Genomic DNA, 26,473 nt, shown 5'->3' on the forward strand with positions numbered 1-26,473 from the left:
TAATGATTTGAGAACTCAATGAATACGGTCTAAATTCCGATATAATAATTTATGCAAATCGTATGTAAAATATGGCCAAAAATGAAATATAATCACTAGAATAATTTATTATAGAATAAATTCGAAAACCTAATTCTTAGTATTTATTAGTATTAGTATTCTAAGTATTTGGTTCAGTAGTAAAAGTAAAGGCTTCCTTCTTGCTCACTTGTTTGTGTTTATATGAGGTTTGTTTTGTGTGTGGAAACATCATGAGAGAAACTAAACAACGTTTGCTTTATTTTTGGTCAGAAATATCTTTAAATTGATAGTACAATTTCTCTCCCATCTTTGTCTAAAACAGTTGTTGAAATACGAATGTGTCTTTTCTACACACTAAGAACGGTGGGACAATGGATGGAGTAGCAGAATGCTCCTATTCAAAAAATTATTTTTTTCTTTAAACCATTTATGTGCCGAACTCTGGAAAGACACATATTTCAAAATTTGGTCAGAAAACTCGTCCTTCAAATATCGATCAATTTAAATGACCCTCAGCTTGGCAAAAACTCTCAAACATGGGAACTTGCGGGAGAGCACGACAGTTAAATGATTAAAGAGCGTACCTGTTACTTCCGCGCAATTTAGATTTATTTTTTAAATGTTCACAAATTTGTGAGCATAAGCTGCTGTGACAGGAGGATACTTTTTCAGCTTTCTCCATTAGTATGAGCCAATATCTGGATTCTTGTTAGCATGATGCATTCACAAGCCAAGAAAATAGCGTTCAACAGCGAAAATAAAGTTCCATGTAATCGAAATATATTGTCAACACACAAACAGTACCACGCGGAACAGAGAAAATCATGCATATCCAAGTTCCGTGACGATAGCATACAGTAACAAATTATGATAACAAAGAACAATAGAGATAATCATTTAATAATTAGGCCTACCCTCCACCCCCCCCCCTCCCTCTTTTTAGTATCTTTTTATAATATTCACGCCACATTTGATTAAATCTTTTCATCTCTCTTTTATGATCAATCGTAGAACGTTCAAAGTAAATTAGAAAATAAATATAAATAAATAAATAAAAATCGCGTGTTGGCAAATCAAAAGAGCGCAACAAGACACCATTGGCGATCAAGTGATTACAAGTCTGGACGGACATCAATCACCGCCTACGTGCCAAACCCGTAAAGAAAAGATGGGAAAGAATAGATGGAGAAAAGCTTGACATACAGCGAGATCGTCTTTGTACACTCCGACAAGGTTACATCTACGCCTGGAACAAGAAAAGTCAACATTTCTGCTATACTCTGGAAAAATACGTTTAAAATTTTGGCTGGAGAACTCGTCCTTCAAATATCGATCGAATGATCGATTGAAATGACCCTCATCGTGTCAAGAACTCTCAAATTCGGGACTTCCTTGAAGTCCCAGGTTTGAGAGTTTTTTGCCCAGATGAAGGTCATTTTAATCGATCGATATTTGAAGGACAAGTTTTCCAGTCAAAATTTTAAATACGTGTTTTCCAACGTGGAGTCAGCCTTGGAATAATATAGCTAGATAAAATGAAAGAGGATAAGCAAAGATACTATCTATTTGAAGACGATGACTCCGGAATTTTTGGACATATTTTTTATAACCGATCCGGTATTGAATTATGCCAATGTTATTCATGAAATCACAGAGTTTTAATATGTCGGGAAAGGGAATTATTTCAAATTCTCAAGTATTCTTGGGAAGTGCATTCATAATATTATTTTTTTAATGAAATAGAACGTGACAAGGGGTGATTGAATACAGAAATCGTCTCTTGAATAGCAGTTTCACTATCTACCAATCAATTTGTTGTTGAAAAGTCCACATGAAAAGCCGGATCGTGTCAATGACCAAAAAAATATATACCTTGACTAATCAAAAACTGAACCAGCTATTGTGTTGGCTGTCGAGCACGTGTTTTAAATACTTCACATAATTGGGTGCTTTTTAATTTTAATTGATATTTTATATAGGCAATATCCACTAAATGTGTTCAAAGAGCTTTACAAGGGGTCCATAGCCAACAGCAACATTTAACATGTAGGAGAGGACATGGCGCGTTTTTGGACAGAGACAACGCTGTTAACGGCCAGGTACTTTTTTACACCTGAGTACGGTGAGAGAATGTGAGTAAAGAGCATTCTTCAAGTGATGGGAGTGGCCGATTATGGGCATGTAACGTATGTGATTCAGAAAAGACGTGGGTGAAAAAAACAGGGAGCTGGTGTTTTCTTTTAAAGGGTTTGACATACCGTGGGTTTGGTTGCTCGGTGTTTTTGTTTGTTTTTTGTTTTGTATTGTTTTGTGGGGGGGGGGGGGGGGGTTAATGAACCAATCTGCAAGAAAAAAAATCTGGCAAAGTACAAACAACAACGGGGGAAAAACGTTAAAAATGTTATATACAAAATGTATTTACCAGTGAAGGATTGCAAGAAGTCACTCTCTCTCTCTCTCTCTCTCTCTCTCTCTCTCTCTCTCTCTCTCTCTCTCTCTCTCTCTCTCTCTCTCTCAATATATATATATATATATATATATATATATATATATAATATTGTTTTTAGGGGAAACAAAGTACCAAGACAACCACATATCGTGATGGGAGTGGCCGATTCCTTTCCACGTCACTTTTACTCTATAGGCAAGTCGTTAAGATAGCCATTTGCATATTTACTATACCATACGACATGTAAATATAATGGGAAAGTGGTCTTTATTAGGGGATTTAATCTTTTCAATTCAATTCTTTAAAACGAATCCGTCAACCAACATGTCATCTCGCAGACAGGCAAATACTAATAAAACGATTAAGTGGATAAACAGACAGATATCATCATGACGATACATTAAGCCAGGTAAATTTATATTCAAGTTGCAAGATTAAGATAAATATTGCTATACACTTACAAAACACATTTTCAAAATTTGGCATAAAAACTTTTATGCTCAATAACTATCTATTGATATGACCCAACAATTGGTCAAATCCGAACTTTTTTTTTTGAAGTCTCGGGATTAGGACTTTATCAAAAAATTGGGGTTCAACTTAATCGACCGATATGGGGATTAAACGTTTTCTGGCCAGATGGGAAAAAGTGTATTGTCAGGTACGGACAAACAGTTGATTCAGTGATGAATATATGAAGACAGGTAATGTAGGATTTTTTGATCATCTAAAAAAGTAATTCACATCTCATGACTAGGAAATCTGAAACCGGTGCATTGTCGCACACTTTTTTTTTCATTTTGGCCAGAAAAAAAACTAATTCAAAAATCGATCGTTTAGAATGTTCTCCAACTTATCCACATATATCAAACCTGAGACTTCAAATAAATCTCGAGTTTAAGACTGTATCAAACATTGATATTTGTCCTGAATCGATCGATATTAAATTAATTTTTTCTGGCCAAAAAAAGAATGGAAAATAAGAGAAAAGTGTTCTGTCAATATCGACAGTGCAGGAAAGTCGTGTAAAGTCAACCCCTGGTCAAATTGCCATGGCATCTCAATACATGAAGTTTACATAATAAGGGGATAGTAAGGAGGGAATAGCATTGACGCCCTCTGTCTACATGTGGGTGGTCAAAATGAATTTGTCAAAACAAATAAACCGAAGATTTTGTACCTTCTTTAATTCATTAGAGTGTGTGTGTGGGGGGGGGGGGGGTTGGGATTTTGGAGGGGTTATATTGGGGGGGGGGGGGGGGGGGGGGACTTGGTATATCGTGGGGAGTGTATATTATCTTCTTCTTGTCTTTCTTTATCTTTTTTATTTTTTTTTTGACATGCTTGATGTTGTGGTGTTGTTGCTGCTGCTGCTGTTACTGCTGATGCTGTTGCTGATGCTGTCGCGTATCGTGCGTTGTATATCTAGTTGGTTTCCTCTCATTTTGGTGATTTTGGATTTTTTTTAATATGCTATTCGTTATTGTGAGTTAGGTCCCCATGCCTTCCCTCCCCCCCCCCCCCCCCCCCCCCCCCCCCCCAACCCCCCACCCCCAATATAGTCCGACTATAACTATTTTTCATTATGAATTCCGCAACAATTTATTTTTTGTACATTTTTTTTTTTGCTCCCTTCTTATCAACGATATATGTTGAATGTCACAATGGTTGGACAACATTCATCTGTTTATCGGTCTGAATAATATATCACACCCAAACCACACACTGCTAACAATAATACTACACCCCGACACAGCCTCATTCAATTATCCTGCTTCATGCCTACCTGAAAGGCATCGCCACTTGGGAATATATTCCAATGTGTCCCACCACCTCTAAACGGGATTATGTCGGGATGAGATATGTGCTGGAAATTGAATTTTAAAGCCACAAATATGACACTTTTGGTGTTCATTTCTATTCGCTATGGTTAGGAATGACTACAATGTAACACATTTCAAAAACCTGAAAGATCATATTTCTTATCATTTTCATTCTAAATTCACTTTGCTGGGTCCCATTCCTTCCCGCAATAATACCGTTTCGAGACGATAAGTCACATATTCCTCATTCCTCATACCAACATCCGATTCCACACTTTTCATTTGTTTATTTATTGTATATTATTTAGTTGTATATTATCATGTTGTTTTACTGTTCAAAAAGATATGCCAATGTGTAACATAATCCCAAGCGAATGATCGTTTTGTTATGGAGTGTAATAAACATTACGACTACACGGTTGGTTAGTTCAACATCACTTACAAGGTGAAAAACAAAGGTTATAATTTTCACTTCGTAATTCTTGATCAGTAGATTGATTCGAATCCGTGTAAACTCGGGAGGGGGAGCGGGGGGGGGGGGGTCCCTAGTCTCTCTCTCTCTCTCTCTCTCTCTCTCTCTCTCTCTCTCTCTCTCTCTCTCTCTCTCTATTGATCCATTAATTATTGCTTGAGTTGCTGGTTCTAAGATTAGCCGAGACAGCCTGAGACTGTCACCTTCTCCCAAGAATATCAGAGCAGCTATTGTGCCGTACTCTGGAATAAATAACAATGTGAAATTGAATGTAAGCTTCAATTTAATATACAAAAACAGATAAAATGGACGTTTCGGGTTCCCCCCTTTATAAAAAAAACAGGATTAACGAAGCACTACAGACGAATGAGATAATGGCCACCCCTTGTAAAGCCTTTGAGCATGTTAAGTGGATGTTGCGCTATATAAAAGCTCAAGTTTTTTAAAACATGAAGACGACCAGAAAACAGGTCCTTCAAATATAAATCGATATAAATGACTCTCATCATTGCCAAGTCCCATGTTTGAGAGATTTTTGCCAAGATGATTGACACCGACTTCAATGGCCATATGGCTTAAAATGACTTACATGTAAAACGATTTCTATTTATATCAATTATTGTGCGATAAATCTATGGACAGTCAGTTTCACCACGAAACGATACGCCAACTCTTTCTAAGTGTGTTTACGAAACTCGAGGCGGAACTAATTAGGAAGGAATGAAATGCTTCGTTTGTTCTCGTGACAATCGAATTTTCATCATAACATCATGCCCGAAATGAAAGCATGCTTTAATAAAAGATAATATAGTTTAACCATTAACTGCCGTACTCTGGAATAAACTCGTATCCAAAATAAAATGACCAGAAAACAGGTCTTTCAAATATCAATCGATTTAAATGATTCTCGTCATTGCGAAGTCCCATGTTTGAAAGTTTTTTGCCAAGATTTGGGTCATTTAAATCGATCGATAGTGGCCAAATTTATAGATACGAGTTTTTCCAAAGTACGGCAGTTAATTTTTTCATATATAAAAATTGTCACTGCGCCGTTGAACAGTTTAAATCTCTAGCTGACCGTGACATCCAAAAACACACCTGTACCTCGTACTAAGATTGGGCATATAAAAAAACATTACTTTACCCAGGGTTTAGATTCCAAATAAAGTCCTTTTACTGCACGGAGAGTAAATAAGACGACAAAGCGCATCTCGTTCAGACTTAAATTTCAAGACCAGGCCAATGACAAAATCTTTAAAACGATGTTAATTATCCATCTTTATTTGCAAAGGGGTGTCGTCGCATTTCACCAAACTGTGAATGGATCGACATGTCGAAAACATAATGGTGTAATGTTAGCACTCTTCTTTTGCTTTCTTAATTTCGTTCTTCTTTTTTAACCAATTAATTGCCAACGACACATGTTAAAGATTTGGCCAGAAAGAAAAATCGTCCTTCAAATATCGATCGATGTAAATGACCCTCATCTTGGCACAACCTCTCAAACCCGGGCCCTTTGGAGGTTCTAGATTTGAGAGTTTTTGCCAAGATGAGGGTCATTTTAATCGATCGATTTTCGAAGGACGGGGTTTTTTGGCCAATTCTTAAAATACGTGTCTTTCCAGTTAACTGGTTAACTTAACCTTTTTCGTCTTATTCTCAATCTCAACCGCCCACCCGATTGCTAAGACATTTAAGCAATGTTAATATCTTGTTTTAGATTATAGCTACCGTACTTGCGCGGTGTTACATCTCGAGTTCCAATCAACAAAGAAAAAAAAGTTAAGCTTGAAATACGAGTAATTACAACTGGTATTTGCTGGACATGAGGAATAATGAATGAATGAAAAGGAATAACGTTGTAAGGATCGCCGGGTTTTTGGGGGTTTTTGTTGGTGAATAAACTGACATTGCGTGCTTAATATTTGCCTGCGAGTGCGTACGTGCGTGCGCGCACGCGTGTGTGTGTGTGTGTGTGTGTGTGTGTTTGTGTCTGTGTGTATTTGTGTGTGTGCTCTTGCATAACATCCATGTTGCTTCAATTGCAGGGGTTAAAAAAGAATATGTATTCTTAGCTGCAGTAAACCTAACAGCTAATAATGATAATCGTCAAAAACGTTCTGTGTGTTATTTCTATTTTCGATTTGCAACTTTAAAAAACTCAAATTATTTTGAAAGGAAACGGAACGCATATTCGGAATGCAATTGTTTTCAGCTCGGAAAATTAATGGCGTGTGGTTAAATGTAATTTAAAACCTATGGGTGATATTAGATAGAGTGAAATTACCCATCCACTCTGGGGTAATGCAGTGGTATTGGGTTTGTTACTTTATTACTTAAGGGAGTGAAAAGAAAAAAAGAGTGTGGTTGTGTCTATTTACATGAGCGTGAGCAAGAGCGAGAAAGATATCGAGTGAGCATGTGAAAGAGGAGTTGAGGGAGTAAGAGAGAAAGGAGGGATATAGGTGTGTGTGTGTGTGTGTATGTGTTGTGTGTGTATATATATATATATATATATATATATATATATATGTGCGTGTGTGTGTGTGTGTATGTGTGTGTGTGACTGAGTGGTTGTGTATGTGCGGGACGGGATGGATGAAGAGAATTAATATGAATTTGGTCAAAATCAAGAGAAATGTAGACGGGATAGGGGGGCCGGGGGGGGGGGAGGGGGGGGGCGAAGAGAGAGCAAGAGAGAGAGAGAGAGAGAGAGACAGAGAGAGAGAGAGAGTGAGAGAGAGAGAGAGAGAGTGGGAGAGAGAGTTAAATAATACATATATAGATTTGCTTTTGTTTGTTTTGGGGGGTTTGGGGGGGGGGGGGGGGGATTGGTATTAATTTGTTAAGTGTGCGTGTGTATGTGTGTGTGAGCCTGAACTTATTTGGCTTGTTCTTTACTTCATTATATTTGAGTTTGTTTTTATTTTTCTTTGGGGGGGGGGTGTTGTTTGTTTGTTTTTCGTTTTGTTTTTTGTTGTTTTTTTTTTTTGTTCTGTCTTATTTTTTCTTTGATTGGTTTAGTCTGCTTCTATATTATGAGGGAGGTAATTTTGTTGTTTGTTGTTGTTTTTTGTTTATTTATTTTGCTTTTGTTTTTATTTTTCTGTTTGTTTCGGGGTTGTTTGTTTTTTTTGTTTTTTTTGTTTTTTTGTTTTTTGTGTTTTGTTTGTTTGATTGGTTGGTTTGTTAACTTCTATTTTCTTAAGGGGGTGGGATGTGGGAGGTCGTTCAATTTTGCATGTTCGCGTTTGTTTTGTTTCTCTTTTAATTGTTTAGGTGGGGATGTTTTGTTTTGCTTTTGTTTACTTTTTGTTTTGTTTTGTTTGTTTTTTTGTCGTTATTGGGGGGGGGTGTTTGTTTTCGTCTGTATTTCATTTTCGTTTAGTTTTTATTTTTTTGCTTTTGGTTTGTTTTTGTTTTTTAAGACTTTTCTTGATATGTCATAATCATTATTTTAATTGTAAAGAACTTTGTGCGTTTGTTTTTGTTATTTTCTGCGACTTCCATACACTACTCATTTCCTTGTGATACTCCCAACCACTTGATACGCATTATCAAGATAAATTTACTGAGGTTTCCACTTTCTAGTGAAAGAACTGAAGTTATATGTATTTTCTCTCGTAAATGCACAACTGGCAGGAACATCATAGTAATCATTGACACTTTAAAAATGCGATTTTAGAATAAAAGTGCATCAAAAGCTTATATCACAATACACCTATAGATTTGTTCTTTACAACAACACATTATAACCATTATATGGGGGGCCCGATATTACTTCAAATTATGATACCGTGTTCACCAAGAGAGCAATAACATACTTAGTCGCATCGCTTTTACTGCAATCTTGTTGAAAACGATTGGGTCTACATATCTATCTATATTATCGTAACCAGATAGATAATAATATAATAATATATCATGAGTAGAAGAAAAAAAAGCAAGCCTCCCTGTTGAGCCTTTACAGGCGGCGTTGGATTATACTCAAACCTGACATCAATCATCTTACCGTTTTTACCAAAGAGAAGAACTAGGAATGCAAATCAGTTGCTATTGAATCCTGCGTGGCATAGCAGCTCTTACAGCTCTTTTGATGATAAGGATTAGAACTATGTGGTCTAGTGCAGTGGAATGACACTCGCTTTCGGATCGGAAGGTCCTGGGTTCGAGCCTCGCGCTCGGCGCATAGTTGAGTCCTTGGAAAAGGCTCTTTACTCACATTATCTCACCGAACTCAGGTGTAAAATGAGTACCTGGCCGTTAACAGCGTTGTCTTTGTCCGAAAAATTCTAATATCGCCTAACAGGCGTCATGTCCCGTCCTACATGTTAAATGTTGCTGTTGACCAGGGACCCCTTGTAAAGTTCTTTGAGCACATTTAGTGGATATTGCGCTATATAAAGCTCAATTTATATTATTATATAGAACTGTTAATACTTTGAACGAGTCCCGACTTTGGGCGGTGTAAATTTGAGTCCTTAACTACCATTCTCTCGTTATACTCAGGTGTTAACCATCTCCTTACCAACTATAGGAAAATCGTCACATTCCTTGCGATACAACCAACATTTTTCTTATTCAATTTTCTTTTGTACATCATAAAATTTAAAGAAAGGGAACAGTGTGTTGTAGAGCATGTTTTGCTAAAGAAACTATGTATCGCAAGAACTTAACTGCCATGGTGCCTGAGTGATAAAAAATATATTTTTTGTGTTAGTTTGGTGTGAAGTTTTGGGGAAAATCCTGAAAATGGCTGGTAAGGAGAGAGTTAAATGAGTACTTGGCCAGTAGTAGCGTTGTCTTTGTCGAAAATAAAATGTCTTATATTTTAGGTGTTGCTGTTGGTGTGGGACTCGTTGTGGAAAACTTTGAGCACATTTAGTGGTATTGCGCTATTTAAAAGCTAGTTTGTTTCTTAGTTGTTTTAGTAGACAAAAAAGATTATGTAGCGCGTTCATTAAGATTTAATATATATTTTCTTCTCGCCGTAGAAGGGGTTTAAAGTGTTAATCACGAAAGCGCTCAAATCGTATTAATAACTCCACAAATCGTAAATCGATGGGGTTGGGTCCTTGATAGACAAAAAAATTGACACCGAAGGAAATGTTTGGCTTTCTGAGCCATTTTCCATCACGAGGGGGCTCCAAAATATCGATATGTAATGGCGATGGCTCTATGGAAAAGTGGCTATTGACCTGTCGATATATTGAATCATGTACTTCACTGGCACTACTGGAGGGTTAATATTTGGTCAATATATTACCATGGCCATTGACAACCGCTATCAGTCTATCTTTTATCTCTTTTTTTTCAGACAACAATGATTGTGTTTACTTTCCATAATCATTAATATAACCATGATCAGCATCATATTCAGGAACAACATCATCATCGTCGTCGTCGTCGTCGTCGTCATCATCTTCTTCTTCTTCTTCTTCTTCTTCTTCTTCTTCTTCTTCTTCTTCTTCTTCTTCTTCGTCATTATCGTCCTTATCATCATCATCGTAATCATCATCATCATCATCATCTTTACCATTACCCTTAGTATCATCACCGCCGTCGTCACCATCATCATCATCATCATCATCATCATCATCATTATCAATAACATCGATAACATCAGCAGCAGCAGTAGCAGCAACAGCATTTGATATCTTTTTACAGTAACAAATAATGGCAGGAAACATGAAAGATGCCGTCGCCTAGGCATTCCATGAAGGAACATTAAACAATCCCTAAAACCAACGTCTTATGTCAACAGGAATAACTCATGTTGTTCAACGCGAGCAAATTGGGGGTTGATATTCTTGCCCAAGGAAAAAAAACAAAAATACATGAAGCGTCGCTCGTATACGGGGCCTTCCTTAACCACTTGGCCTCCTCGGGCCCCTATAATACACCTTTTCACAAGCAAATGTAACATCCTTTCAGTCCAGATTCAACTAAGCAGACCGATTTCGACACTTTCCAATAAAATTTCGGCATAACAGAACCAAATTTAAGCACAACGAAGCCAAATTCAGTCGTTGTCCTCTCCAAAATCGGCAGCCCAATTCAAATTTGCTTATTGTCTAGTTCAAATTTGACAAACCAATTCAAATTTCAGCAAACGCAAATAAATTTCAACATGTTCAAGATAAACAGATCAAAAGTGCATTTTGATACATTTTTAAATATCTCTCTCTCTCTCTCTCTCTCTCTCTCTCTCTCTCTCTCTCTCTCTCTCTCTCTCGCTCGCTCTCTCTCCCTCTCTCCCTTTTTTCTTTCTCTCTCTCTCCCTATCTATCTATTTATCTATCTACGTATCTCTCTCTTCTCTCTCTTCCCCTGCATCTCTCTCTCTCTCTCTCTTTATTTCTCTCTCTCTCCCTCTCTCTCTCTCTCCATCTCTCTCTCTCTCTCCCTCTCTCTCCATCTCTCTCTCTCTCTCTCCCTCGCTCTCTCTCCTCTACCCCCAACCCTTTCTCTCTCTTACACACACAATGACTCGTGTCTCTCTCTCTCTCTCTCTCTCTCTCTCTCTCTCTCTCTCTCTCTCTCGCTCTCTCTCCTCTACCCCCAACCCCTTCTCTCTCTTACACACACAATGACTCGTCTCTCTCTCTCTCTCTCTCTCTCTCTCTCTCTCTCTCTTTCTTTCTTTCTTTCTTTCTCTCTCTCTATCTATCTATCTATCAATTTATCTATCTCTCTTTTAATTTCTCTCTGGGTTTCAGATTGTTTTGTTTTTGTTCTCTAACTTAAGCCTCTAGTTTTTTTGTGTTATTTTTGTTTTTTGTTTTTTTGTTTTGTCTTGTTCTGTTTTCTCACTGTGTGATTAAACACTTAAACTTACCTGCTTTTCAACAAATTAAACATCAGTCGAAATCATGGCGCATTGTGGAGCAGCCAAGTTGCGAAGTTTAATCTTGCCGCTTTCCTTGTAACATGTGTATACACAAGCAACGGGGTGAATGAACATTTGACGAAAACCGGCAGCGATCTGGCATTCGAGATGATGGGAGCAATCACCAATGTCACAAGGGTTTCTAATGTTTACAAATTAATTAAGGAGTTAACGTCGTCGAGCGTGAGCAACGGGCGGTCATAAATCAGGGTGGGAGTAAATACAAACACGAACCTGATATGTCTGCCTTATAACGCCTTGTCGTAATCTGGGGAAAAACGTATTCAAAAATTTGGCCAGAAACCTCGTCTTTCAATAAATAAATGACCCTTATCTTGGCAACAACACAAAAAAAATCTCTCAAACCTGGGACTTTGGCAAAAACTCTCAAACCTGGGACTTCGTCGAAATCCCAGATTTGAGAGGGAGGGTTTTTTTTCCAATATGAGGGTCACTTTAATCGATAGATTTTTGAAATACGGATTTTCTGGCCATAATTTTTAATACGTGTTTTTTTTGTCAGAGTACGGTACGAAAAAATGTGTAAAACTATTAAATGTTGGCACCACGCTAGAACATAAACAATAGTGTTCAATGAAACTTATTCAAATTGAGAATGTGTAGCCAGTACATAGTTATTAAGCATTTTGAAGCAAAATATACATTTAATTCTGCTAAAAGCACTTTGATATCTATAAAACTAATTACTCTAACTATTGTATTGTGTTTGGGTGTGTTTTTCTTTTCTTTGTGGTGTGGGTGTTTTGTTTGGTTGGTTTTTGTTTGCTTTTTTTTTTCATTTTATTTTTATTTATTTGTTCCTTTTTTCGTGTGTGTGTGTTTTTTTTTTTCTTTTGTCTTTTTATTGTTGTGTGGGTGTGTGTGTGTGTGTGTGTGTGTGTGTGTGTTTGTTTGTTTTGTTGTTATTTTTTTTGTTTCTTCTGTTTGTTGTTTTGTTTCGTTTTATTATTGTTTTCCTTTTTTTGTTTTTGTTTTGTTTGTTTATTTTGTTTTGTTTTGTTTTGAGGATTAAGAATTCGGTATAGTTTCTCATTCCAATTAAATTTTTAATTACTCGGGATTCATCAGGCTCACAGTTACTTGCAATTGCCGCCCGTCTGAATAAATCATAGAAGACTTGCCTATCGCAGAGTAATCTCTGACATGTCTAGTAGCCTGTAATTTAGATCAAAAGCTGAGAAGATGTGAGGCTATGTGGTCTTGTGGTATGGCACTCTCTTTCGGATTGGAAGGTCCTGGGTTCGAGCCTCGCTCGACGCATAATTGAGTCTTTGGAAAAGGCTCTTTTTACTCACATTCTCTCACTGTACTCAGGTGTAAACTGAGTACCTGGCCGTTAACAGCGTTGTCTCTGTCCGAAAATGTAATATCGCCTGACCTGCGTCATGTCCCGTCCTACATGTTAAGTGTTGTTGTTGGCCAGGGACCCCTTGTAAAGCGCTTTGAGCACGTTTAGGCGATATTGCACTATATAAAAAAAAGCCCAAAGTAAAAAGATGGCACAAAGCCGGATATGATGCTGGAGTGAAGGACAGAAGTAAGTAATCTATTAATACATGGTGAACAAAAAGAGAATGAATCTAGTACTTGCAGAATTCCACTTAGATTAACTTGTTTGTTTTTTGAAATCTCAATATTGAGGTTTAAGCGTCTGACTAACGTGGGGGGGGGGGGGGGGGGGGATATTAAACGTAATGCGTGTCAACCCTGTTATTATATTGAAGAAGCGAGCTGTGTTCAAAAATATGTAATTGGTATGTTTGGGTATATTATTATAGATCTACATATTGACGGATAAGTCAATGTTTTTAACTCCATATTATTAGACTGCCTATCCCAACAACGTCACCGACAGTAACTTCTATCACAACAAGCACAAATCCAGCAGGATTCTGTGGGGTGTTTTTAATTGATATTTAATGATTCAGGATTACATTTCTTTGACCATAATCTAACGGCCATCCTATTCGCCGTTTATAGCAGATAGATTGATAGGTCCATCAAAAGCTTCTCTCTCTCTCTCTCTCTCTCTCTCTCTCTCTCTCTCTCTCTCTCTCTCTCTCTCTCTCTCTCTCTCTCTCTCCTCTCTCTCTCTTTCTTTCTCTCTCTCTCTCTCTCTCTCTCTCTCTCTCTCTCTCTCTCTCTCTCTCTCTCTCTCTCTCTCTCTCTCTTGTTGTTGTTGTTGTTTTTGTTGGTGTTATCGTTTGATTTTTCGTATAATTTGTCATTCGGTCGTAGGTTTGTTTTTGTTTTTTTAGGGGGAGTGTTTGTTTTGTTTTGTTTTGTTTTTTAATGTTTATTTTTATTTATTTTGTTGTGGGTATGGAGAGGGAGAGAATGTTTCGAAGTTTTGTTGTTTTCTTCTATTTTACTTTTTGTTCTGTATTGTTTTGGGGCTTTTTTTTGTTTATTTGTTTGTTTGTTGTTGTTTTTATCAAATGGGGCTATTTGGGTTTTTTTTGACGGGGGGGGGGGGGGGTTGATTTCGTTTGTTTTGTTTTGTATGGTTTTTTTTAATTTTGTTTGTTTGTTGTTGTTTTTGTTTTTGTTTTTGTTTTTTTGTTTTGTTTTGTTTTTTGGCGCGGGGGGGGGGTTGGTATTTTTTTTTTTTTTTTTTTTTTTTTTTTTTTCTTATTTATTTAATCATATGGTAGAACGCGGTTGGAGAAGTCCGAGTCCGATGTTATATTGTGTATGTGGGGTATTATCTTGTTTAGATTTCCATCCTGCAATCACGTTAATATAAAGCAGATCTGTTGTCTTTAAATTTATATTTTTACCATGTTTAATTAATTCCTAGTTAATATTTAAATTTGAAAGAAGCAATCAAATTAATCTGGCACAATTAGACTCGTCTAATTAGCACAACAATAACACTTGCATCTATTTATGCGGTTCTTTTCAAATAATTTTTTTTCGTTTTAATCCAAACAAATTAAATGGGAATCTGTTATTTACTTTTATCAATGCTTCTCTCTTTATACATTAATGCCGGCCAATTAACTGTTCAAATAAGGTGGGAGAATTTTGTCAACAATAATATCATCATTGTTTATTAATTAATTAATTCTCGTGTCTTGTCAATTAATTTGGCTTTGTCCTCTGATGAAGTGTTTACTTTATAATTTTATGATTATCATTGTATTGAAAAGGCTGCTTTATACTTCTCTTAGACTTACATCCTTTATAAATATTTAGCATCATACTGTACACCAACCCTACATGTAGGTCCCATGGATAATCTTCCTAATGGGAAACAGATGTCGTGACACCTTCCTCTCTTTTAGTTCCAAATTCTTTGGAGGTGTGTCATCAGCCCCCGGAGGAAAACAATGAGCAGGTCAAATATAGAATCACTTCGCAAACTCCAGGGTTTGACAGTTTTGCCAAGATGAGAGTCATAAAAATCGATCCATATTTGAAGAACGAGTTTTCTGGCCAAATTTTTTAATACGTGTCTTTCCAGAGTACGGCAGTTAACTGGTTAATAATATGAACTCGGGTTCGAATGAGTGCCTTGCATGCAGTAAGTATGGACGAAGATTATGAACGTGTTTTACAGATTCTCAACAGACGAACGTTTCTTTGAAAAGGAAATTTGGTTACATTTGGGGAAACAAATGAAGTATCGTAAATCGAATTGAGCTTTTTAACGCGGAGAAATGCGCTATTTTTTATTCTCATCTATAAAATAATACTTTATAACGACAATATAATATGTTTGTTTGTTTTTAGAGAATTAACGTGCATGGATTTATTTAAGCGCCAGACAATATTATATAACAAGATATATAAAATAAAGAATGAGACAATCGTTGTATGATCAGTGTAAGAGTGTAACGTCTATCTTTTGACAAGGAATTCGAAGACTCAGACTACGATTTGAAAGTTCCTGACAAAAACTGAACGATGGAAATGTAAGCCTGGCATCGACGGGGAGCATGTAAGAGAATACGTTTCTAGAATTCATACAAAAAAGAGCAAGTTACGTACGTCAAGTAGATCTATTATAAGAAGAAAATAATACATACATTGGAAATATTTTAGAATATTAATAAATATCGATGTATTAATATAACATTTTATGTCGTTGAGATTGGCAAGACCTTAGCAATCATGACATTAATGGCGGTTTTCTCCTTAAATATGTTTGTATTATGTAGTTTTTATATAAATTTATCATTTTATGAAAATTGTTTATCACTTTATAATTGAATTGATGGCAGAGTCGCCTAAGTGTCTCCTGTCGTAACATTTGAGTTTTTATAGAAAGAGAAGCATGGGATGAGGATAATATCATTGATGTGGCAAACAGTGTTTGTTTGTGTGAACGCGTGCACATTTGAGTGTGATGAATAGGTAGATGGATGGATGGATAGATAGATAGATAGATAGATAGATAGATAGATAGATAGATAGATAGATAGATAGATAGATAGATAGATAGATAGATAGATAGATGGATGGATGGATGGATGGATGGATGGATGGATGGATGGATGGATGGATGGATGGATGGATAGATAGATAGATAGATAGATAGATAGATAGATAGATAGATAGACAGATAGATAGATCAATGGTTGAATGAGTGAATGAATGTGAGTGAGTGAGTGTGTGAATGAGTGAGTGAGTGAGTGATATAGTTAGTGAGTGAGTGAATGGTTGAGTGTGTGAATATGTGAGTGAGTGAGTGAGTGATACAGTTAGTGAGTGTGTGAGTGGTAGAGTTTGTGAATGTGTGAGTGAATGCGTAAGTGAGTGAGTGAGTGAGTGAATAAGTGATATAGTGAGTGAGTGAGTGACTACGTGATATAGTGAGTGAGTGAGGGAGTGAGTGAGTTAGTGAGTGAGTGAATGTGTGAATGAGTGAGTGAGTTAGGGAGTGAGAGATATAATGAGTGAATGAGTGAGTGAATGAATGGAAAGAGCGAGCCCCGATTCGATTCTTAACAGATAATCAAACGTTATAATGGTGCTAATTATCACCGCATTGTAATCATAAACCCCTTAAAATATGATTCTCTTTGCAGAGCTCTTGATAAATAAACCCTTTGGTAATTCAAATAATCCGCTGTCAAAATCCGGGATATAAAGCATTGATTGAAAGGAATTTAACAAGGACATGAATGAGGAACGTGAAAACTATAAGGCCATAAAAGTTTAAAACCAAACAAAAAAAAGGCAAAACAAAAAAAAACGTTCCTAATGGCATGCATTTTAATTCGTTTCTTGCTGAGTTCGATTACACTTTAACCTGTCAGAATGATTTACCATTTTAATTTTCACCAAGAGAGCAGTAACCACGCAGCGACGCAAACCGTGACTCAAGCATGAGTCGCCATGAAGTTACTCTCGCTGAACGGAAAGATGCGTACTGCGTTACTCTTGAAAATTTCGTATTTAAACTGTGGTCACAAAACTCGTTCTTCAAATATCGAAATCTAGATTTCAACGACTCTCATCTTGGCAAAAACGCTCACATCTGGGATTTCGCGAACAGATAAGAGTTATATTTTAATGAATCGATATTTGCAGGACGAGTTTTTCTGGGGCAAATTTTAAATACGTCTTGTTTTGTTTTGTTTTGTGTTTGTTCTTTGTTTTTTGTTTTTTGTTTTTTTTTTTTTTGTTTTGTTTTGTTTTGTTTTGTTTTGTTGGGGGGTTTTTATTGGTTGTCTGTTGTTGTTTTTTTTTTTTTTTTTTTTTGGTTTTTTTTTTTGGGGGGGGGGGGGATGGGGGTGTTTGTTTCTGTTGGATTTTTTTGTTTTTTGGGGGTTTTTTTTATATTTTTGTTGCTTTTTTTTTTTTTTTTTTGTTTTGTTTTTTCGGAGTACTCAGTGTTGTTAAGATGGCATAGATAATGGGATAAAGAAACCCGGTCTCGTTGTATGAGGGTTAATATTTGAAGAAGAAGAAAAACAATTACAGTAGGGAAAAGTGTTAATGTAATAATGGCGCTTTCTATCTATCACATTGTAAAAGTTGTATCATTGATTATCTTTTGAGGATTGTTTTGCGTTTGTTGAATTTAAATTATGATAGGTAGAGTAGCTTTTAAAAATATGACATCTAAGTGGTTGAATTAAAGACAGAAATGGGATTAGGAGAATAATGATGCGATGAATGATGAAAAGAATGGTGAAGAGAACGGAAGGAGAAATAGAAGTGAGCGGAAAAGAGAGTGGGCGAGCTAAATGACGAGTAGGAGAGAGAAGGAAATGGGCGGGAGGGGGGGGGGGAGAGAAGATAGATGCAAAGTGAAAGGGATATGTTCGGATAGGTAGATAGATAGATATCAACAAACTAACAGACAGGTAGATAGATGGATGGATAGATAGATAGATAGACAGATAGATAGATAAATAGATAGATAGATAGATAGATAGATAGATAGATAGATAGATAGATAGATAGATAGACAGATAGATAGATAGATAGATAGATAGATAGATAGATAGATAGATAGATAGATAGATAGATAGATAGATAGATAGATAGATAGATAGATAGATGATAGATAGATAAATAGATAGATAGATGGAATGATAATAGAAGGATTTATATGTGAAGAAAGGGAGAGAGAGAGAGAGAGAGAGAGAGAGAGAGAGAGAGAGAGAGAGAGAGAGAGAGAGATGTGGGGGACAGAGGGACAGGAAAGCTAGAAAGACGCAGACTTTCTCATTATGTCACTATAATGTGAGCAAAATTGTAAAGACTGTGAAAGACTGGTTGTACGCGATGACTGATTCTACACGTTCTTATGAGAGTGAACCCTTTTAACGAATCGCATAATCCGGAATAAAAACGGATTGAAAAGACTTTCGAACACGAACACGACATGAATAGGGAACACGATAAAGGATAAAGCCCTCAAAGGAAAGAAATTACGAATAGCAAGCTTTATAATATGAATTTAAAAAATAAACAAACAATAAATATGATATGGAAAAACATTTCTCCTTTATAACCACTTTACTGTCGTACTCTGAGAAAGATACGTCATTGAAAATTTGACCAGAAAGTTCGTTCTTCAAATTTCGATCGATTAAATAAAACTCATTTTGGAGAAAAATATCTCAAACCTGGGACCTCGCGAGGTCAAAGTTTGAGAGCTTTTTGCCAAGATGATGGTCATTTAAATCGATCGAAATTTAAAGGATGAGTTTTCTGGCCAAAATTTTTATTAAGTGTTTCCCCAGAGTTTGGCAGTTAACTGGTAAAGTATTAATAATGTTTTTATAATGTGAGGATTGACGTGAGCTTCGGAATCATGACAATTATGTCATTTTACAGTGTGTTTATATTACACATTATGCAATTGTGGTATTTATAATTCTTTGAAGATTGCTTGGCGTGTATGTTGGATTTATTGGTGGCTTTAAAAAGTCGATCCTCGTAATGTTGGGGATGGATAGAGAGAAGCATGAGATGAGGATAAAAACACGAGCTGTGAGTGTGTGAATGTGATTATGTGTGTGTGTGTGTGTGTGTGTGTGTGTGTGTGTGCGCGATGTAGAGTGTGAGTGTGAGAGAGTGTGTGTGAGTACTTGAACACTTTTTAGTACTTCATTCTTAGCTTTTTAAAAATTGAAGTCCAAATTTTATTTCCAGAGCAGTTACTAATGTGACGATCATAACTAGCTGTGTGGTTATGTGGAGTTTTGGTGAAGTTTTTATATGTATGCGTGTTTTTTTATGATTGTGTGAGTGTGTGTGTGTGTAATGTGTGTGTGTATGTGTGTGTGTGTGTATGTGTGTACATTTTTTTTTGGAGCTTCAGACTTTATCAAATGCAAATTTGATTGCAGAGCAGTCACTAGATATAGTTATCTCCAATTTTTCGTCTTTGGAGTTATGATCTAATTTTCATTTCTACGTAATGCGTTTGTGGAAAAATTAAATAACTAAATGGGCAGAGAACCAAATAAAGATTATGAGTGAGTGAATAATAAATGAACGAATGAATTATTGAATTGATTCATCAATGATGTGAAACATTTAAATTCTGTTGATCGAGAGATGATAAGCAAGACGCGAGTGTGAGTGTGTGTATGAGTGTTTATGTGTTTATGTGTGTGTGTGTGTATGTGTGCGTGTGAGTATAGTTAAGAGAATGATAGAACAGATGAGAGAATGGGAGGGAGGAGAGAATAGAGGAGATGAAGAGGGAGAGAGAATGGACAATACAAAAGGAAAACAGGCAAAAGATACACAAAGATTCAAAGCGTGTCTTCTTCTGACAAGAGTTAATTACGATTATTCTTTCTGTGTGTTTTATTAATTGTCAACACACCAACTGGTGCCGTACGCCATGCATGGGTTGCTGTGTACCATGGCGTGGTCTCAGTTGTAATTATAAAAACCCTGTTGGTTAACCAGTTCACTGCAGCACTCGAGAGACATTTTAAAATATGGCCAGAAAACTCGTCCTTCAAATAGCGATCGATTTAAATGACCCTCATCTTTGAAAATAAGAAATTAAGCTTTTTATATAGCGCAAAAGATCCACTAAACGTGCTCAAAGCGCTTTACAAATGGTCCCTGGCCCACAACAACAATTAACATGTAGGACGAGACACGACGCCTGTTAGGCAATGTTACAATTTTTTCGACAGAGACAACGTTGTTAACGGCCAGGTACTCATTTTACACCTGAGTACGGTGAGAGAATGCGAGTAAAGAGCATTTTCCAAGGACTCAACTATGCGCCGAACGATGCTCGAACCCAGGACCTTCCGATCCGAAAGCGAGTGTCTTAACACAAGACCACATAGCCCCACGACTCTCAAATATCGCGAGGTTTTTGCCAAGATGAGGTTCATTTAAATCGATTTTTGAAGGACGAGTTTTTTGCCCATTCTTTTAAAGATACGGGTCTTTCTATGGTACGTACGTCAGTTAACTGGTTAAAACATGATTCAAATACGAATTGAAAATAAGTTAGAATGATGATGGAAGGGAAAAGAAAGTTCGAAGCTTTACATTATGACATTTCATATAATATTATAGTATAGAATTGTGTATCATACAGATTTATAGATTTTCAACAGCCGTCATGTTACTTGCATAAAGATCACCAATTCCTCTTTAAGTCAAGGTAGTCCTGGTGCTAAAATAGTGTCAATGCAATATTTTTTTGTCATAACAAACGCAATTCTCTTACGTTAACATTAATAACAATGTGAAATTGAATGTAACCTTCAATTTGATATACGAAAACAGATAAAATGGACGTTTCGGATTTCCCCTTTATCAACAAAACAGGACGAAGGAAACAATCATTCGTCTGTAGTGTTTCATTCATCCTGTTTAGTTGATAAAGGGGAAACCCGAAACGTCTATTTTATCAGTTTTCGTATATCAAATTGAAGCTTACATTCAATTTCACGTTGTTAATTATTTCTTCGAGCGACGAACAACAACATTTACATTACGTAAACATGTATCATTACGCCGAAAAGCAGCATTCAGGTGTGAAATTAATGTTCCACGCACATCTTCGATTTCATATTATACAGTTTTTGACCTTGATTGGATTTTCGGACCGAGGACGAGCCCGACCTTGGGAGGGCTTCTCCGAGGTTAAGAAAATTGGTCAAAAACTCAATTTTAATATAATATTATATTATGTGGGTTTTTTTTACATATTAGGAGTTTTAAACGTTGAATTGAAAGTAATATAGGTTTTGTAATAGGTTTTGTTATATTCTAAAGTAGTACGCTAGCCACAATGCCTGTATGTTGCTTTAATGTAGCTTAAATCAACGTTCGTTCCATCAGCAATAAAAATTTTGAATATTTCATATGGTACAGAAAAACCAAGGATTGATTCGTTGACTGATTAACTGATTAATTTATTTAATGTAAGATTAACTGACCAATTGATAATGATGATAATTTTTGGTGTCGAATTGCCACAATCGTAACAAATTGAAAACGAAATGAATATGTTTATGTTGTGTATATCGCACGTGTGAAAGAGAGAGAGAGAGAGAGAGAGAGAGAGAGAGAGAGGAGAGAGAGAGAGAGAGGGAGAGAGAGAAAATAAGTAGGAGTGAAATATCTGTTCAATCTTAGTTATCGTTTAACATTATAACAAGTGTAACTAAATGACAAATTGCCATATTTATGGACAATAAAGATCTATTATTATTATTATTATTATTAAGAATGATTAGAAATGTAATAATAAAAATTGAAATATGTGTCATTTTGAAAACGTAGGGGGGGAGGGAAGGGGAGAGGTAGGGCGAAATCGAATCGCACTTCATTTGAATATTGAAAAGAAAAGGAAAAAAATAAGAAGTCGGGAATGTCTTTAGCGGTTTTGTAAACAAGTATGACGGACGAGTATGAAATGGGGATATTCATTCACATCAACTATGATAATAAATTGCAATGGCGGATATGAATAATTAAATAATTCACTTACCTGATGTGGTAAATAAAATCACCGCCAAAAAGCTGATGGCTTTTGATGGAGAGGCGTTCTTAATCTCCATGCTAGAACGGTATGTCCGCTGTGAACTTTATAGAAAAGAAATAAATCCAAGAGGAAAAGAAACAAAAAGACTGTGATAAGTTGTAATGTAAAGCTGCTTTGATACAGGCTTATGTCGTTCTCAGAGGAATAATCACTCACAGATGTTACATAATAAGCACGATAGGTAGAGCATAGTAGCATCAATGTTATACCTGGTGGTTTTATAATAATAGTAATAATATACTTCCTACTCCTTATTACGACGTATTGGTGTTAATAAGTAACGTAGTTTAGGTAGATTTGTACTAAACCTTCGTACCCAAATTTCCAGACGGAAGCTTGCATGCACTTATGTTATTCAAGTGGTTTGATTGGAATTCATTAAGGTTAATATGCGTTTGACGATTCTGTGCTTACTGAAACAGTCTCTCACATGTTGGAATAGGTAAGGTGGTTGCTTAAAGGAGTTGAAATGGAAGGATGAAAATCTAAATAATTTACTTTAAATTTAACTAGTTTAAGAACTCTATACGAAAGTAGGCATGTTTAAAATATGATAAATTCGCTATGAAACATTTCAATTTTTTTTACTACTTATAAAATGCTCTTAAACAACAAGAAGTACAGGGATTTTATTTTTATTTTCTTTAATGCGATGCATATATTTTCAAAATCCGTCTATATGTGTACTGACATGGTAGCAGTCTAACACCATAATGATATCACATATTTCAATTCAATCCGATTTATTTTTCAGTCCAAAAGAAGAACAATAATATACCAGTTGTACCCTTGGTTTGCCCCTTCGTTTTATTAATGATGATGATGACGATGATGAAGATATGATAATAATAATAGTAATAATAATAATAATAATAATAATAATAATAATAATGATGATGATGATGATGATGATGATGATGAAGATAATCATGATAATGGTAATGATGATAATAATAATAATAATAATAATAATAATAATAATAATAATATAATAATAATAATAATAATAATAATAATAATAATACTAATAATAATAATAATAATAATAATAATAATAATAATAATAATAATAATAATAATAATAATAATAATAATAATAATAATAATAATAATAATAATAATGATGATGATAACATAATTTATAAAGACTGTCTTTAGTCAACTACTTTAAATAGTGTTCTTTATTTACTTGTTTTCGTTAACGAATCATTTATTTTCTTTTGATTTATTAGTTTGCCTCTCTCCTTTTGTTTTTCTTTTGTTTTGTCTGCGTAGGGTCTGGGTTTTTTTTCATTTGTGGGGGGGGGGGGGGTGTTTGTTCTCTTTTTATTTTATTTTTTGATTTCGTATTTAGTTTTGTTTGGTTTTTTTTTACTTATTTGGGGAAGGTTTATGATTTTTGGGCTTGCTCTTCTCCAACTATTTCTTAATTTTTCCTATTGTTCGTTTTTGGTTTATATCAGGAGAAAACTGGATTCGTATTTTTTTTATTTTGCGGGGTTCTATTTCCGTTTTATGTTGGTTTTTTTTTTTTTTTTTTTTTGGGGGGGGGGGGGTTGTTGTTTGTTTGGTTTGGTTTTTTGTTGTTTTTTTGTGGGGGGGGGGGGGGGGGTCGTTGGGATTCTTTTTTTTTTTCTTTTTTTTTTCTTTTTTTTTATTTTTCATTTGTTCTTATTTGGTTTTGTTTTGATTTGATTGTAGTTTTTGTTTTTATATTCTTGTTTGTTTGGTTGTTTGTTTGTTTGTTTTTATTTAGGGGAGGGTGGTTGTTTTGTTGGGGTTATTTTGTTGGGGTTTTTTTTTTTGGGGGGGGGGGGGGGGTCTGTTGTTGTTTTTTTGTTGGGGTGTTTTATCCGGGGTTTTTTTTTTGGGGGGGGGGGGGGGGGAGTTTGTTTGCTTGAGGGGGTTTTTTTTGTCTATTTTTGTTTGTGTTGGGGGGGGGGGGGGCTTGTGTGTTTTTTTGTTTTTGTTTTTTGTTGTTCTTTTTTTGTTTTTTGTTTGTTTTTTGTTTTGTGCACACGCGCGCGCGTGTCTGTGTGTTGTGTTGTTTTGTTTGTTTGTGTGATTTTGTTTTGCTTTGTCTTTGTTTCTTGTTGTTTTTTGTTATTTTGTTTTGGGGAAGGGGGTCTTATGCTGTTGGGTTTGTGGTTTTTTTCCTTATTTATGTTTTTGATGTTGTACATATAGTTATTGTTTCTTTTGATGTATCTAAAAAAATCAATATGAACATTATATATATATATATATATATATATATATGTGTGTGTGTGTGTGCGTGTGTGTGTGCGCGCGCGCGCTAATCCGCTATCCTCGAATTACTTCATTCTGCTTCATATGTGTTCCTCCAGTAGGCCATATTGATCAAAAATTTCATTTCAGACAAATAATGTCGCTCTTTGTTGATTATAGAATTCGCACATTGTCTGTCATTGTCTTATGCCATACACTCATTCATATCTGAGTTGAGTGAGGTAATGAAAGAAAAGTGCTTCATTTAAAGCCACGACGCATGGACAGAGTTTTGTGATCACTGTCACCTCACCCATCTGGTCACTGTTCATTCTAAAAATAGCTTTTCATTACAGGACATGGCATCGCTCAGTGAAACTCGAAACTCTTTAGTTAGTGTGACACTCTGATCACTCTGGCTAAAACAGTGTGTCTTTAAGGAAAGTCAAAAAGTCAATTTATACACAATATTCCACTCGACTAAGGTGTAAATGAGTAGGGGTGCCTGGATACCGAAAGTGACGGATACTGTCAGTGTAAGTACAACAAGAATGCTTAACCGGCGTTTTATAATACAAATATAAATATACTATGTTTGTATTTGTGCGCAAAGTGTGTCTATACTATGTCATGCATGTACTCAAATTGTGTATGTTGATTAAATGTGCTAATATTCTAATTACGATTTTTACTCTTTTACAGTGTCGTGAAAAAGTAAACATAAATGAAGCAAAGATTTGAACTGAATCAACTTTTTTATTATCGCGCTTCATTGAATTTCTAAGACAGTGTAAACATATCCAACAATATTGTGTATTAAGATACTCCATATTCCTTGAATATATATACCGATCATACCGGCATAATAATATATGACGGTTCCGTAAACATTGACATAACACACGCAACTGGATCTTCATTTCTCACCAATGAATAATAATAACAGATTGTAAAACCAATATACATAAATCCGTTACAAAATCGAATTTAAACTTTCACTGCTGCGAATCAAAACCATGTATAGATAGATACTGCACAAGTAAAATCCATCGAAATTATAAACTTCAAGCTGTGTGTATGCTAATCAGATACGATGCGTGAAAAAAAACAATCACAAAGAGAGGTTATTGAGTTGTGAATACACACGGTATAAACTGGCATGCTTCGCTTGTTTCGCTTCTATTCCGTAGTAGCGCACGTTTTTTTTTTTTTTTAGGTGTTGTGCGAGAGGCCATCGCTTTCCACGAACCGCGCGTGTCGTGTTGTCAGCTCCGCCGCCGCTGTGCGCCGACGAGTATGGGGAACAGTTTCTTGGAGATGGAATAAATGTTACGTACTGGAAAAATAGGAAAGTGACAAGCTGATGACTGAGAATTACAGGTCACGGGAGATGACTCAGTAAATTGAAAATCAAACTTTAATGATAATAAGATGACTAATAATATTACACGAGTTGTTTAAAAGTTGTGATTTATGCACACTTCTCTTGTAAAGGTCTGAAAATCGATGGGACGTTTAGTGCAATTCGTCAAAAAACGTTCTCATGTCAGAATCTATAGATGGAACAAAATTGACATTCACTCAGCTCTTTGTTATATATTTTTGACAGCATGTTAGTGATTAGTTCTCATGAAATTATATCAGTCAGAAAAAGTAATCAGACTATAAACATAAAAGGTTGCAGTTCTGTGTGTATGTTTAATTTGGCTGGAGGATGTTGTGAGTATTGCACCTAAACGCACAGCATCCGTATCAGACTTTTTGTGTAGGATATTATCCTGTCAGTATGAGCGAGGAGTTGATGTGCAACCGGCGTCCTATGCGTAAGGTAGCAAGCATTGACGTTGGTTTTACGCTACAGAATCCGGAATGGTCGTCTGTGGGCTCTTGCTGAAAATGAACTGAGAATCCAAATATAAGTTGGGGGTGGGGGATTTACATAAATATAAACTAAGACTGGGTGACGCATTATGATTGCACCTATTAGAATAAACAATGAATACAAAATGACCTACAATATTTCCATTAGATGAATATTGAGCTCTTTACTGGCATTTTTAAAAAATTATATATATATATA

The 26,473-nt window shown here is 35.7% G+C and overlaps 1 protein-coding gene across 1 annotated transcript in view; it reads right to left on the bottom strand.

Moving 5' to 3' along the window:
- The window catches only part of LOC144965364 (lachesin-like), a 237,110-nt gene extending 211,561 nt beyond the window's left edge, over positions 1 to 25,549 (bottom strand). The window contains exons 1-2 of the mRNA XM_078900618.1: positions 25,321 to 25,549; positions 22,111 to 22,618 (exon numbers count right to left, since the gene is read on the bottom strand). Coding sequence (XP_078756744.1) covers positions 22,111 to 22,180 — 70 coding nt within the window. The 5' untranslated portion in view covers positions 22,181 to 22,618; positions 25,321 to 25,549. The remainder of the gene's footprint in view (positions 1 to 22,110; positions 22,619 to 25,320) is intronic.
- Positions 25,550 to 26,473: the final 924 nt, after the last annotated feature.

The sequence above is a fragment of the Berghia stephanieae genome, chromosome 2 (genome assembly GCF_034508935.2).
Source record: "Berghia stephanieae isolate SIO BIC M18660-M18661 chromosome 2, UCSD_Bste_1.3, whole genome shotgun sequence".
Taxonomy (NCBI): domain Eukaryota; kingdom Metazoa; phylum Mollusca; class Gastropoda; order Nudibranchia; family Aeolidiidae; genus Berghia; species Berghia stephanieae.